Here is a 13,213-nt window from a genome sequence, read left to right on the forward strand (position 1 = left end):
GGGATGTAACAATATTTCAATATACATAAATCAAACAATGTGTTACAGTTCATTAACAAAATGAAAGAAAAAAAAAACACAATGATCATCTCAGTAGATGCAGAAAAAGCATTTGACAAAGTTCAACACCAATTCATCATTAAACCTTTCCACAAAATAAGTATAGAAAGATCTTGCCTCAACACAATAAAGGCCATATATGAAAAGCCCATAGTCAACATTATAATTAATGGGAAAAAAAACCTGAAAGCTTGCCCTCTAAGATCTGGTACAAGGCAAGGCTGCATACTCTCACCACTTCTTTTCAACATAGTACTGGAAATCCAAGCCAGAGCAGTTGGCCAAGAAAAAGAACTAAAAAGCATCCAAACTGGAAAGGAAGAAGTAAAATTGTCTCTGTTTGCAGACAACATGATCATATATGTAGAAAAACCTAAAGACTCAACAAAATAATTGTTACAACTAACAAACAAATTCAGTAAAGCCATAGGGTACAAAATCAACATACAAAAAAAATCAGTTTTGTATACACAAACAGTGAACTATTTGAAAGGAAAATTAAGAAAATAAGCCCATTCCCAATAGCAACAAGAATAATAAAATACTTAGGAATAAACTTAAACAAGGAGTTGAAAAACATACACTGAAAATTATAAATTATAAAACATTGATGAAGGAAAGTAAAGAATACATAGATAAATGGATAGACATCCCATGTTCATGGATCATAAGAATTAATATTGTTAAAATGTCCATGCTACACAAAGTAATCTACAGATTTAATACAATTCCAATCAAAATCCAATGGTATTCCCTATATAAATAGAAAGAGCAATCCTAAAATTAATATGGAACCAAAAACACCCCCAAATAGCCAAAGCAATTTTGAGCATGAAGAGCAATGCTGGAGGCATCACACTTCCTGATATCAACATACATTACAAAGCTATAGTAATCAAAACAGTATTATACTGGCATAAAAACAGACATACAGACCAATGGAACAAAATAGAGAACACAGAAATAAATCCATGCTTTTACAGTCAACTGATTTCCAGAAGGGTGCCAAGAACACAAAATTGGGGAAGTGTAGTCTTCAATAAACGGTGTTGGGAAAATTAGAAATCAACATGCAGGAGAATGAAATTGGACCATTACCTCACACCATGTACAAAAAATCAACTCAGGCTGAATAAAGACTTAAGTGTAAGACCTAAAACTATAAAACTACTAGAAGAAAACAGAGAAAAACCTTCTTGACATTGACTGGGACAATGATTTCTTGGATATGACTCCAAAAGCACAAGGAACAAAAGCTAAAATAAACAAGTAAGATTACATCAAGCTAAATCAACTGAGTGAACAGGCAACCTAGAAATGGGAGAAAATATTTACAAGCTATATATCTGATATGGGGTTAATATCTAAAATACATAAGGAACACCTACAACTCAATAGTTTAAAAAACCCACAAATAATCTGTTTTTAAAATGGGTGAGGGACCTGTATAGATATTTTTCCAAAGAAAACATAAAATTGATAAAAATTAAGTGCTCAAGGGCTTCCCTGGTGGCACAGTGGTTGAGAGTCTGCCTGCCGATGCAGGGGACGCGGGTTCATGCCCCAGTCTGGGAAGATCCCACATGCCGTGGAGTGGCTGGACCCATGAGCCATGGCCGCTGAGCCTGTGCGTCTGGAGCTTGTGCTCTGCAACGGGAGAGGCCACAGTAGTGAGAAGCCCGTGTACCGCAAAAAAAAAAAAAAAAATTAAGTTCTCAACACCATTAATCATTAGGGAAATGCAAATCAAAACCACAATGAGATATCATCTCACCCTTGTTAAAATGGCTCTTATCATCAGAATAGCTATCATCAAAAAGTCTACAAATAATAAATGCTGGAGAGGGTTGGAGAATAAGAAACCTTCCTACACTGTTGAAAGGAATGCAAATTGGTGCAACCACTATGAAAAACAGTACAGAGGTTCCTTTAAAAACTAGAAATAGAAATACCATATGACACAGCAGTCCCATTCCTGGGTAGATGAAAACTCTAATTCGAAAAGATACATGCACACCAATATTCTTAGCAGCACTATTTACAATAGCCAAGACTTGGAAAGAACCCAAGTGTCCATCAACAAAGTACTGGCTTAAGAAAATGTGAGATATATATACATTGGTATATTACTCAGCCATAAAAAAGAATGAAAGATTGTAATTTGCAGCAACATGAATGGCCCTAGAGAATATTATACTTATTGGAGGAAGTCAGACAAAGACAAATATTATATCACTTATATGTGGAATCTAAAAATCAATACGTACATAAAACAACTTATGGTTATTAAAGGGGAAAGGGAGAGGGGAGGGATAAATTAGAAGTATGGGATTAACATATATACACTGCTATATATAAAATACATAACCAACAAGGACCTACTGTATAGCACAGGGAAATATACTCAATATTCTATAATTATCTATATGGGAAAAGAATCTGAAAAAAAATGAATATATATATATTATATGTAATGTATATATAATATATAACTGAATCACTTTGCTGTATACCTGAAACTAATATAACATTGTTAATCAACTATACTTCAATTTAAAAAGCAAATCGATCTTTAACTATTAATAACTTGGCTCCCAAATTTAGCTGCACTTTACAACTTTCAGTAATCAAATTAGTTGTAGGGCAAAACCGATACATGAATGTATATTTTCAAAAGATTGTATGATGTAACTCTTTTTTCTTAAAGAGATATATTATGACGCTGCTAAAATAAAAATAATATATTTCTAAAAGAACTGAAAAAATATATATATATGTATGTATAACTGAATCACTTTGCTGTACATCTGAAACTAACACAACATTGTAAATCAAGTGTACTTCAATAAAAATAAATAAATAAATTTTTTGAAAATCTCCTAATGCCACATAAAGATAAAATAATGTAAAATAACTTCACAATAAACTTTAAAAAGAGAAGTATGGGATTAATATATACAAACTATTATACATAAAATAGATAAGCAAAAAGGATTTACTTATTGCACAGGGAACCATATTCAATATCTTATAATAACCTATAATGTAAAATAATCTGAAATAATATATATCTATATAATTGAATCACATTGCTGTACACCTGAAACTAACACAATATTGTAAATCAACTATACTTCAATTTTTAAAAAAGCAAATCAGTCTTTAACTACTAATAACTTGGCTCTCAAATTTAGCTGCACTTTAAAAATTTTAGTAATCAAATTAATCATAGGACAAAACCAATATATGAATGTATATTTTCAAAAGATTGTATGATGTAGCTCTTTTTTCTGAAAGAGATATATTCTGAATCTTTGCTAAAATAAAAAATATATAATTATTTTTAAAAGATCTGAAAAAAATATATATGTATGTATAACTAAATCACTTTGCTGTACACCTGAAACTAACACAATATTGTAAATCAACTATACTTCAAATTTTAAAAAAAGGAAAACAAAAGAAAAGCAAAAAAGAGGGACTTCCCTGGAAGTCCAGTGGTTAAGACTCTGAACTTACACAGTAGGGGGTGCAGGTTCAATCCCTGGTTGGGGAACTAAGATCCTGCATGCCGTGTGATGTGGCCAAAAAAAATGACAAGAGACAACAAATGCTGGCAAGAATGTGGAGAAAAGAGAAAACTTGTGCACTTTTGGTGGGACTATAAATTGGTACAGCCATTATGGAAAGTAGTACTAAGGTTTCTAAAAGTATTAAAAATATAACAACATTATGACCCAGCAATCTCACTTCTGGGTATATATCCAAAGGAAATGAAATCAGCATTTTGAAGAGATATCAGAACTCCCATGTTTCTTTCAGCATTATTCACAACAGCCAAGATACAGACACAACCTAACTGTCCCTCAATGGATAAAATGGATTTTAAAATGTGATATAGATATAGATATAGATATATACATACACAAATACAATGGAATATTTTTCAGCCCGAATAAAGGAGGAAATCTTGCCAGTTGTAACAACACAGATGGACCTGAGAGCAGTATGCTACATTAAATAAGCCAAACAGAGAAAGACAATACTGTATGTTCTCATTTATATGTGGAATCTAAAATTGTTGGAACTCTAGAAGCAGAGAGAAGAATGGTGGTTACCAAGTGCTAAGGGGAGGGGGGAATGGGGAGATGTTGGTTAAGCAGTACAAAGTTTCAGTTATGCAAGAGAATAAGTTCTGGAGGTCTAATGTACAACAATGTGACCATAAGTAACAATCATTTATTTTATACTAAAATTTACTAAGAGAGAAGATCTTAAGTGCTCTAAACACACATACAAAAAAAAAAGAAGGAAAGAAAGTAGTAACTATCCGAGGTAATAAGTTAATTAGCTTGATTGTGGTGATTATTTCAGTACATATGTATATCAAATCATTAAATTCAGTATGTACAATTTTAATTGTCAAATACACCTCAATTTTAAAAATATACTTTAAAAAAAGAAAATTAGTTTTTCTGGTGGGTAGACTAGATGAATTCAAACATTCCTTTCAACTTGAAAAGTTTATAATTCTAAGATTTCATTAAGTAGGTGAGAAAAAAAACCTCAGAGGAGTTCAGTTGCCTTGACTGAAATCACATAATTTATTGTGGCAGAATTGAGATCTTAGCTCTCCTAACTCTAAATCCATGCTCTTGGAAAGACATCTTAAATTTTGCCTAATTATCTTTTCTCTCCTCTAGTCCCCACCCCTTGTGAGTATGTGGTAGCCCAATAGGCAACTAAGTGGTACTAAGCCAGACAACTAGGCTGTATAGATCAACAAATAGATTCAAATTGGCTAAATGACTCTCTAGCTCATGTGTAGCATCTCCATGGCTAGTGGTTTTCTCAGGATGAATCTAATTTACACTTATTGTCCCAGCATAATTACGTACTATAGCTCCCACTTTCACCGTACAAAGTGTCCTGATTTGGATGATATGGTCACCCTACCAATGGCCAACCTGGGAGGCTCTAACATTCTATAGTTTCCAAAACCTTGATATAACAAAGAAGTTGGCTTCAAGTTACAGTACGAGCCACTAATTTTGTTTTATCTAAACACAGCCTTTCATCACATAAACCATTCCAAACAAGATTCTATTAAGGAAACACATCTTTGGAAGATTTTGTGCTTTATGGGATGTTACATCTGAGACTTTTATGCACTTTGAAAATACTTAATATTATTAAGTCCTCACACTTGGACAGTTCTTTAGAGTTTATCAAATACCTGGACTGACAAGAGCTCCTTTAATGAATAGACAAATAATTAATTAACCTATCTGGGTTCTGGATTATGCTGAAAGGGATTCAGGAGATGGAGAAAATAGCCTTAGCTGCTCTAAAACAGTGAAGAATCAGATTGGAGTGATGGTCTCTGCATGAAAGTATTAACCTATGTATTTTAGAGAGCATAAAAATCAAACATAAAACCCAACAACCATGGGCTTCCCTGGTGGCGCAGTGGTTGAGGGTCCGCCTGCCAGTGCACAGGACGCGGGTTCATGCCCTGGTCCGGGGGAATCCCACATGCCGCGGAGCGGCTGGGCCCTTGGGCCATGGCCGCTGAGCCTGTGCTTCCAGAGCCTGTGCTGCTCAGCAGGAGAGGCCACAGCAGTGAGAGGCCCACGTACAGAAAAAAAAAAAAAAAAAAAAAAAAAACCAACAACCACACATTAAAAGCCTTAACATTCAGAGATCAGTGGTTTGTATACATGCCACAGTTCTTCATCTGTCTTCAAAGTCAATTTTTAATCTGTGTCAATTACTAGAAAGGCCTGTAATGATGTACTGTGTTAGTTTCCCAGGACTGCCATATCAAATCCACAAACTGGGTGAATTAAGATACTTCTCTCACAGTTCTGGAGTCTAGAAGTAAAAAATCAATGTGTTGGCAGGGCTGTGCTCTTTCTGAATGCTCTAGAAGAGAATCCTTTTTTGCCTCTTCTTAGCTTCTGGTGATTGCAGGCATTCCTTGGCTTGTACACGCATCATTCCAATCTCTGCCTCTATCATCAAATGATGTCTCTCCTGTGTCTGTCCAAATTTCCCTCTTCTACAATGAGATACCATCTCACACCAGTCAGAATAGCCATCATCAAAAAATCTACAAACAATAAATGCTGGAGAGGGTGTGGAGAAAAGGGAACCCTCTTGCACTGTTGGTAGGAATGTAAATTGATACATCCACTATGGAGAACAGTATGGAGGTTCCTTAAAAAACTAAAAATAGAACTACCATACGACACAGCAATCCCACTACTGGGCATATACCCTGAGAAAACCATAATTCAAAAAGAGTCATGTACCACAATGTTCATTGCAGCTCTATTTACAATAGCCAGGACATGGAAGCAACCTAAGTGTCCATCGACAGGTGAATGGATAAAGAAGATGTGGCACATATATACAATGGAATATTACTCAGCAATAAAAAGAAACAAAATTGAGTTATTTGTAGTGAGGTGGATGGACCTAGAGTCTGTCATACAGAGTGAAGTAAGTCAGAAACAGAAAAACAAACACCGTATGGTAACACATATATATGGAATCTAAAAAACAAACAAAAAATGGTCATGAAGAACCTAGGGGCAAAACGGGAATAAAGACGCAGACCTACTAGAGAATGGACTTGAGGATACGGGGAGGGGGAAGGGTAAGCTGGGACAAAGTGAGAGAGTGGCATGGACATATATACACAACCAAACGTAAAATAGATAGCTAGTGGGAAGCAGCCGCATAGCACAGGGAGATCAGCTCGGTGCTTTGTGACCACCTAGAGGGGTGGGATAAGGAGGGTGGGAGGGAGGGAAACGCAAGCGGGAAGAGATATGGGGATATATGTATATGTATTAACTGATTCACTTTGTTATAAAGCAGAAACTAACACACCATTGTAAAGCAATTATACTCCAATAAAGATGTTTAAAAAAAAGTAAAAAATTTTTAAAAAGAGGGAAAGGACATCAGTCACTAATCCATTATGACAACATCTTAAATTGATTATATCTATAAAGATTCTATTTTCAAATAAGATCACATTCACAGGTACCAGGTACTTGAACATATTTTGGCAGGGGACACAATTCAGCATACACATGTACTCATCGAGGGTGGTATGCATCAAAGTTTTCTTATACAATAGGATGCATTTAAGGAATATAAATCCCACTTCCTCCACTGCTGAACCAAAACAATGTCCATTTTATATATTTTTATATTCTTTAGCTAATTGGAGCATGAAATTCAATATTCTACCCAGGCAGAGTTCATCATTTCTTCCATTTGTCTTGTAGAATCTTGTACATTATAGGAGAGCTCACTTTTCACTCTACACTGGAGTGATCTGTTTAGGAAGTTGTCTCCTACAGTAGACTATGAGCTCCATGAGGGCAAGAACTATGGATCATTCATCTCTGGATCTCTAGTGCCTAGCTTTATAGATGACACAAAGTAGCTCTTAGTAATTATTGGAAGAAAGAAGGAGGTTGGAGGTAGAAGGAAGTTACTTGTAAAGTTATAATCTAGTGGCATGGGAAGTAGAAAGGTGTTAGTTGCTTAGCATGTCAAAGCCAAGACTATGTCACTTCCTTAGGACTCTCCACTCTCTACTTTGATCTTCTCGGAACTTTGCCAGGGTTTCAGTATGCAAAAAATGATACAATCACAAAGTGACTCCATACTAGGTGAGCCTTTAGCGCATCAAAGTAGCTTTTCCTTCCAGAAGCTTCCTGGTCATTCCAACAGCAGCTTATCACATAAATGGCATGCCAGAAGGGGAAGGAGGAATCAGAGAATACCATGTACAGGCTATGTTTTAGATGATAAATTACTATAAGTTGATCAAGATTGAACACTAAATATGGCAGATCCCTCAATAGCGCTTTCTCTCTCTCCCTCTCTGCCTCTCTTTGTCTCTCTCTCTAGTGGACCAGTATCAGCTAGCATCAGGAAGAATATATAGTTCATTTTAAAGTCTTATGCCTTTACACACCCAACAGATTATAGCATCAAGAATAAAAAGCTGAATGCATACGCTTATGTCTACATTCCAGAGGAAGGCAGAGAAGGAAGAGATCAGACATTCACAGGAATTATAGAAAAGTTGGAAGTGTCCTGTGGAATGCACACCTAGAAAAAAATTTGGAAGCTTTTGGTGCCCACTCCTCCCCTTCCCCTTTTAATCCCCAAACTAGTTTCTGGTATGCCCTGTGTCGGCCCCATAGTCATGAGAGTCAGGCCGTGATAAACAAATATAACATTTATAGGGAGGTTAATATTAAATGTCAAATTGAATACCATGAAAGGGGACACCAAACAGAATGCCATTCCATGAGGACAGAGACTTTATCTTGTTCATCAGTGCCTTGAAAAGTGCCAAGCACATAGCAGTTACTCAGTAAAAATTTAAGAATTTTGAATGAATTAAATTGATTAACCAGGAAATTGCTATAGGCAGTCAGAACATGTTATTTAGAAAAGAATACTGGGACCAGAAGCCTCTGAAATGAAACTGTTGTCCCGGCAATGCAATGCTCTCCTCACCTGGCAGCAGTAGGTCCAGGAAGGGTAATGTATATCTCCAGGAGGTAGCTAAAGCCTGACAAGCATTCCTTAGCCTAGAGTCAGAGCCCTGTCTCCTCCCTTTCTTGCCTGGCAAGAGGGCTTGGATATCACTGAATTTCCCACTCACCACCTCCTTTTGCTGACTACTCAAAGAGAGCCAAGGCCAAGGATAACAGAACTAATTTTGCTTAGGCTAAACCAATGAAATGGTTTAGCCAAGGAGTATAAAGATCATCACTCCTGCCTTCAGTCCCTGTTCCAGGATCTACCACCTCCTCATTCCTTTTCCCTTTCCAAAACCACTGGGAAAAAACAGAGATGGGAGATTTGTTAAGTATTGGCTCAACTTTGATTCTTCCTCTTCACATGCTCTGACACCTTATGTAGCTGGCTATTTCAGCCTTAGCATTCAGATTTTCTGGCCTTCCCTAATCTGTCTCTGTGATTAACTCTCTATTCTTTCTTCTCTTTCATTTATTTTAGATACCTGCAGCAGAAAACAACCCTTTTCTTGTTGGTATGCACTATTGGTACTCAAGCCACAGTCCCCGGACCCAGCACTGCAATGTTTGTCGAGGGACCATTCCTGCCTTATCTCGAAATGTTATCATCTGCGAAGGTACATTTCTGATTCCTTTAGGAAGTGGAGCTCAATGGGTGGAGATGGGTGTGAAGGAGCTCATGCGGCTTTAGTATCATTGACTCACACTAGGTCACTGATTCTAGTGTAAGGTTAACCCTGACACTTAACAGACGGGGGGAAGGAGACGGGAGAAAACTGGCATGAGGGGGAATTCTCATTAATCAAACGGGAGGGTTGGGTCTGGGAGGATTGGACAGTAGAGTCACAGGTTTGGAAAAATAGAAATCACCTCATTCTTACCATCAATTTCAATTCAAGTCAGGTAATAGAAAATTTGGCCAGGAAGAATACAAAGAAACTGAAATATATGGAAAATAAGCCTTTGGAGTTAAGTCACAACTACTCAGATGCATCTAGATTCTAACTTTTAGAGCAGCTTAGGGAAGGAAGTTAGAATCTTCATTGTCACCAGATTCACATCCATCTTTTTTTCTTCCTCTTTCACAGTGTGCAAAGTAAAGTCTCACAGATTATGTGCTTTAAGAGCAAGGAAAGATTGCAAATGGAATACATTATCCATTACTGATGACCTCCTCATGCCTGCAGATGAAGTAGTGAGTACCAGCCATGCTTTCTCATAATCACTCTTTTCCATCTCCCCTTGAGTCATGACACACAGGGGAAGGAAGACTTCTTCCTGTTTCCAGACAACTCAAGTAGGCTTCTTTCCCAGGCTCATGATCCAACAAATCTAGAAGAATGAAAGCCTCTCCACCAGCTCCCACCTGTCATTGGTCACTAGCATGAGAGTGGGGAGGGCAGGATGATGGAGAACTTCCTTGGGGTTGTCTAGTGTCCTCCATGGGGTAGTATAGTTATTCCAGCTGGCCCTTCCTCTCCTTATATCTCTAACTTCTACCTCTTGTCTCTTTTTATCCTTCAGAAAACTATGCCTCATCAGTGGGTAGAAGGAAACATATCTGTCAGTTCTCAGTGCGCAGTATGTCATGAGAACTGTGGCAGTTATCAGAGACTTCAAGATTTCCGGTGTCTCTGGTGTAATTCTACGGTAAGACTCTTCTCATCTCTGATATTTAGAGAGCTGACTTCTAGAGAAGGGGTGGATTGGAGTTTGATTGTGCCTACACATAGATAGAAATCTCAGAGACCCTTACCCTAAAATAGATTATACAGATTCCATAGTATAGAGCTCAGTATCCTGCCTTTCTAGAATTAGCTATAGAATCTTTGAGAGAAAGATTTAATACTCCTTATCTTTGATGGTGAGGCCTACTAGCAAATGGGAAGAGCTGACTTCTCTTATGACAGTATGGGCAATTAAAAAGTTAGTTCTGAGTATACCCTTAAGAAACTGCCTCCTTTCCTCATTTACCATTTCCTAGGAAATTGCAATCTTTGTTAATTAATAATGGTTAATAATATTAGCACATTATTATTGCCACTATGTATTGAGTGTTTTATATACATGATCTCATTAAATCCTTACAACAACCCTAAACCAGGCCTCGTTGTTCCCATTTACAGAAGAGAGGAAAATGAGGTTCAGAAAAGTGAAGTGATTTGCTCAAGGTCATGAAGCCAGTAAGAAAAAGAGTCTTGATTCATACATAATTGTGTAAAAACTGTGCTCTTAACTACAACATTACTATGCCTTTAAGCCAGCAGTTCTCAACTGGGGGTATATTCCCCCACCCGCAGGACACATTTGACAATGTCTGAAGATATTTTCTTATCTAATGATATTCTGAAGGAATTTTTTTATTTATCAAGGTATACTTGATTTACAATATTGTGTAAGTTTTAGGTGTACAGCATAGTGATTCACAATTTTTAAAGATTATACTCTATTTATATATATTATAAAATATTGGTTATATTCCCTGTGCTGTACTATACATCCTTGTAGCTTATTTATTTTATGCATAATAATTTGTACCTCTTAATCCCCTACGCCATCTTATACCTCCCCCAAACTAGTAAACACTAGTTTGTTCTCTATACCTGTGAGTATATATTTTTTGTTATATTAACTAGTTTTCTTTTTTTTTAAGATTCCATATATAAGTGATAACATACAGTTCTCTGTCTGACTTATTTCTCTTAGGATAATACCCTCCAGGTCCACCATGTTGTTGCAGATGGCAAATTTTCACTCTTATTTATGGCTGAGTAGTATTCCATTGTGTGTGTGTGTGTGTGTGTGTGTGTGTGTGTGTGTGTGTATGACATGTTCTTTATCCATTCATCTGTTGATAGACACTAAGGTTGCTTCCATATCTTCACTATTACGAAGAATGTTGCTATGAACATTGGAGTGCATGTATCTTTTTGAATTACTGTTTTCATTTTCTTCAGTTGTATACCCGGAGACAGAATTGCTGAATCATATGGTAGCTCTATTTTTAGTTTTCTGAGGAACGTCCATACTGTTCATCATAGTGGCTGCACTAATTTACATTCCCAAAAACAGTGTAGGAGGGTTCACTTTTCTCTACATCCTCTCCAGCATTTATTATTTGTAGATATTTTGGTGATGGCCATTCTGACTGGTGTGAGGTGATACCTCGTTGCAGTTTTCATGTGCATTTCCCTGATGATTATCAATGTTGAGCATCTTTTCATGTTCCTGTTGGCATTCTGTATGTCTTCTTCGGAAAAAAAGATGTCTATTTAGGCCTTCTGCCCATTAAATTTTTTTTTAATTTTATATTGGAGCATAATTGATTAAGAGTGTTGTGTTAGTTTCAGGGGTACAGCAAAGTGGTTCAGTTATTCATATAGATGGATCTATTCTTTTCCCGTTTAGGTTATTATAGAATATAGAGCAGCATTCCCTGTGCTATACAGTAGGTCCTTTTTGGTTATCTATGTCAAGTAGAGCAGTGTGTACATGTCACTCCCAAACTCCCAGTCTATCTCTCCCCCTGACCCTTCCCCACTGGAAACCATAAGTTCATTCTCTAAGTCTGTGAATCTGTTTCTTTTTCATAAACAAATTCATTTGTATCATTTTTTAGATTCTGCATATAAGAGATATCATATGATATTTGTCTTTCTCTGTCTGACTTACTTCACTTAGTATGATAATCTCCGGGTCCATCCATGTTGCCTCAAATGGCATTATTTCATTCTTTTCAATGGCTGAGTAGTATTCCACTATATATATGTACCATATCTTCCTTATCCATTCATCTGTCAATGGACATTTAGGTTGCTTCCATGTCTTGGCTATTGTAAGCAGCGCTGCGATGAACATTGGGGTGCATGTATCCTTTTGAACCATGTTTTTCAATAGATATATGCCCAGGAGCAGGATTGCAGGATCATAGGGTTGCTCTATTTTTAGTTTTTTAAGGCACATCCATACTGTTCTCCATAGTGACTGTATCAATTTACATTCCCACCAACAGTGCAAGAGGGCTCCCTTTTCTCCACACCCTCTCCAGCATTAATTGTACATATTTTGATGATGGCCATTCTGACTGGTGTGAGGTGATACCTCTCTGATTTGCTTTCCTCCAATGATTAGTCTTGTTGAACATCCTTTCATGTATTTGTTGGCAATCTGTATATCTTCTTTGGAAAAACGTCTATTTAAGTTTTCTGCCCATTTTTTGATTGAGTTGTTGTTTGTTTTTTTGATATTGAGCTGCATGAGATGCATGTAAATTTTGGACGTAATCCTTTGTCAGTCGCTTCTTTTGCAAATATTTTCTCCCATTCTGAGGGTTCTCCTTACATCTAGTTTATGGTTTCCATTGCTGTGCAAAAGATTTTAATTTTCATTATATCACATTTGTTTAATTTTGTTTTTATTTCCATTTCTCTAGGAGGTGGGTCAAAAAGGATCTTTCTGTGTTGTATGTCACAGAGTGTTCTGCCTACGTTTTCCTCTAAGAATTTTATAGTGTCTGGCCTTACATTTAGGTCTTTAATCCATTTTGAGTTTATTTTTGTGTATGGTGTTAAGGAGTGTTC

General features: G+C 36.6%; 1 protein-coding gene across 1 annotated transcript in view; it reads left to right on the forward strand.

Annotated features, from left to right (window-relative positions):
- Positions 1 to 13,213, forward strand: part of DGKK (diacylglycerol kinase kappa) — a 176,908-nt gene that overhangs the window by 78,828 nt on the left and 84,867 nt on the right. The window contains exons 5-7 of the mRNA XM_059049722.2: positions 9,115 to 9,250; positions 9,722 to 9,825; positions 10,158 to 10,283. Coding sequence (XP_058905705.1) covers positions 9,115 to 9,250; positions 9,722 to 9,825; positions 10,158 to 10,283 — 366 coding nt within the window. The remainder of the gene's footprint in view (positions 1 to 9,114; positions 9,251 to 9,721; positions 9,826 to 10,157; positions 10,284 to 13,213) is intronic.

The sequence above is a fragment of the Kogia breviceps genome, chromosome X (assembly GCF_026419965.1).
Source record: "Kogia breviceps isolate mKogBre1 chromosome X, mKogBre1 haplotype 1, whole genome shotgun sequence".
Classification (NCBI taxonomy): domain Eukaryota; kingdom Metazoa; phylum Chordata; class Mammalia; order Artiodactyla; family Physeteridae; genus Kogia; species Kogia breviceps.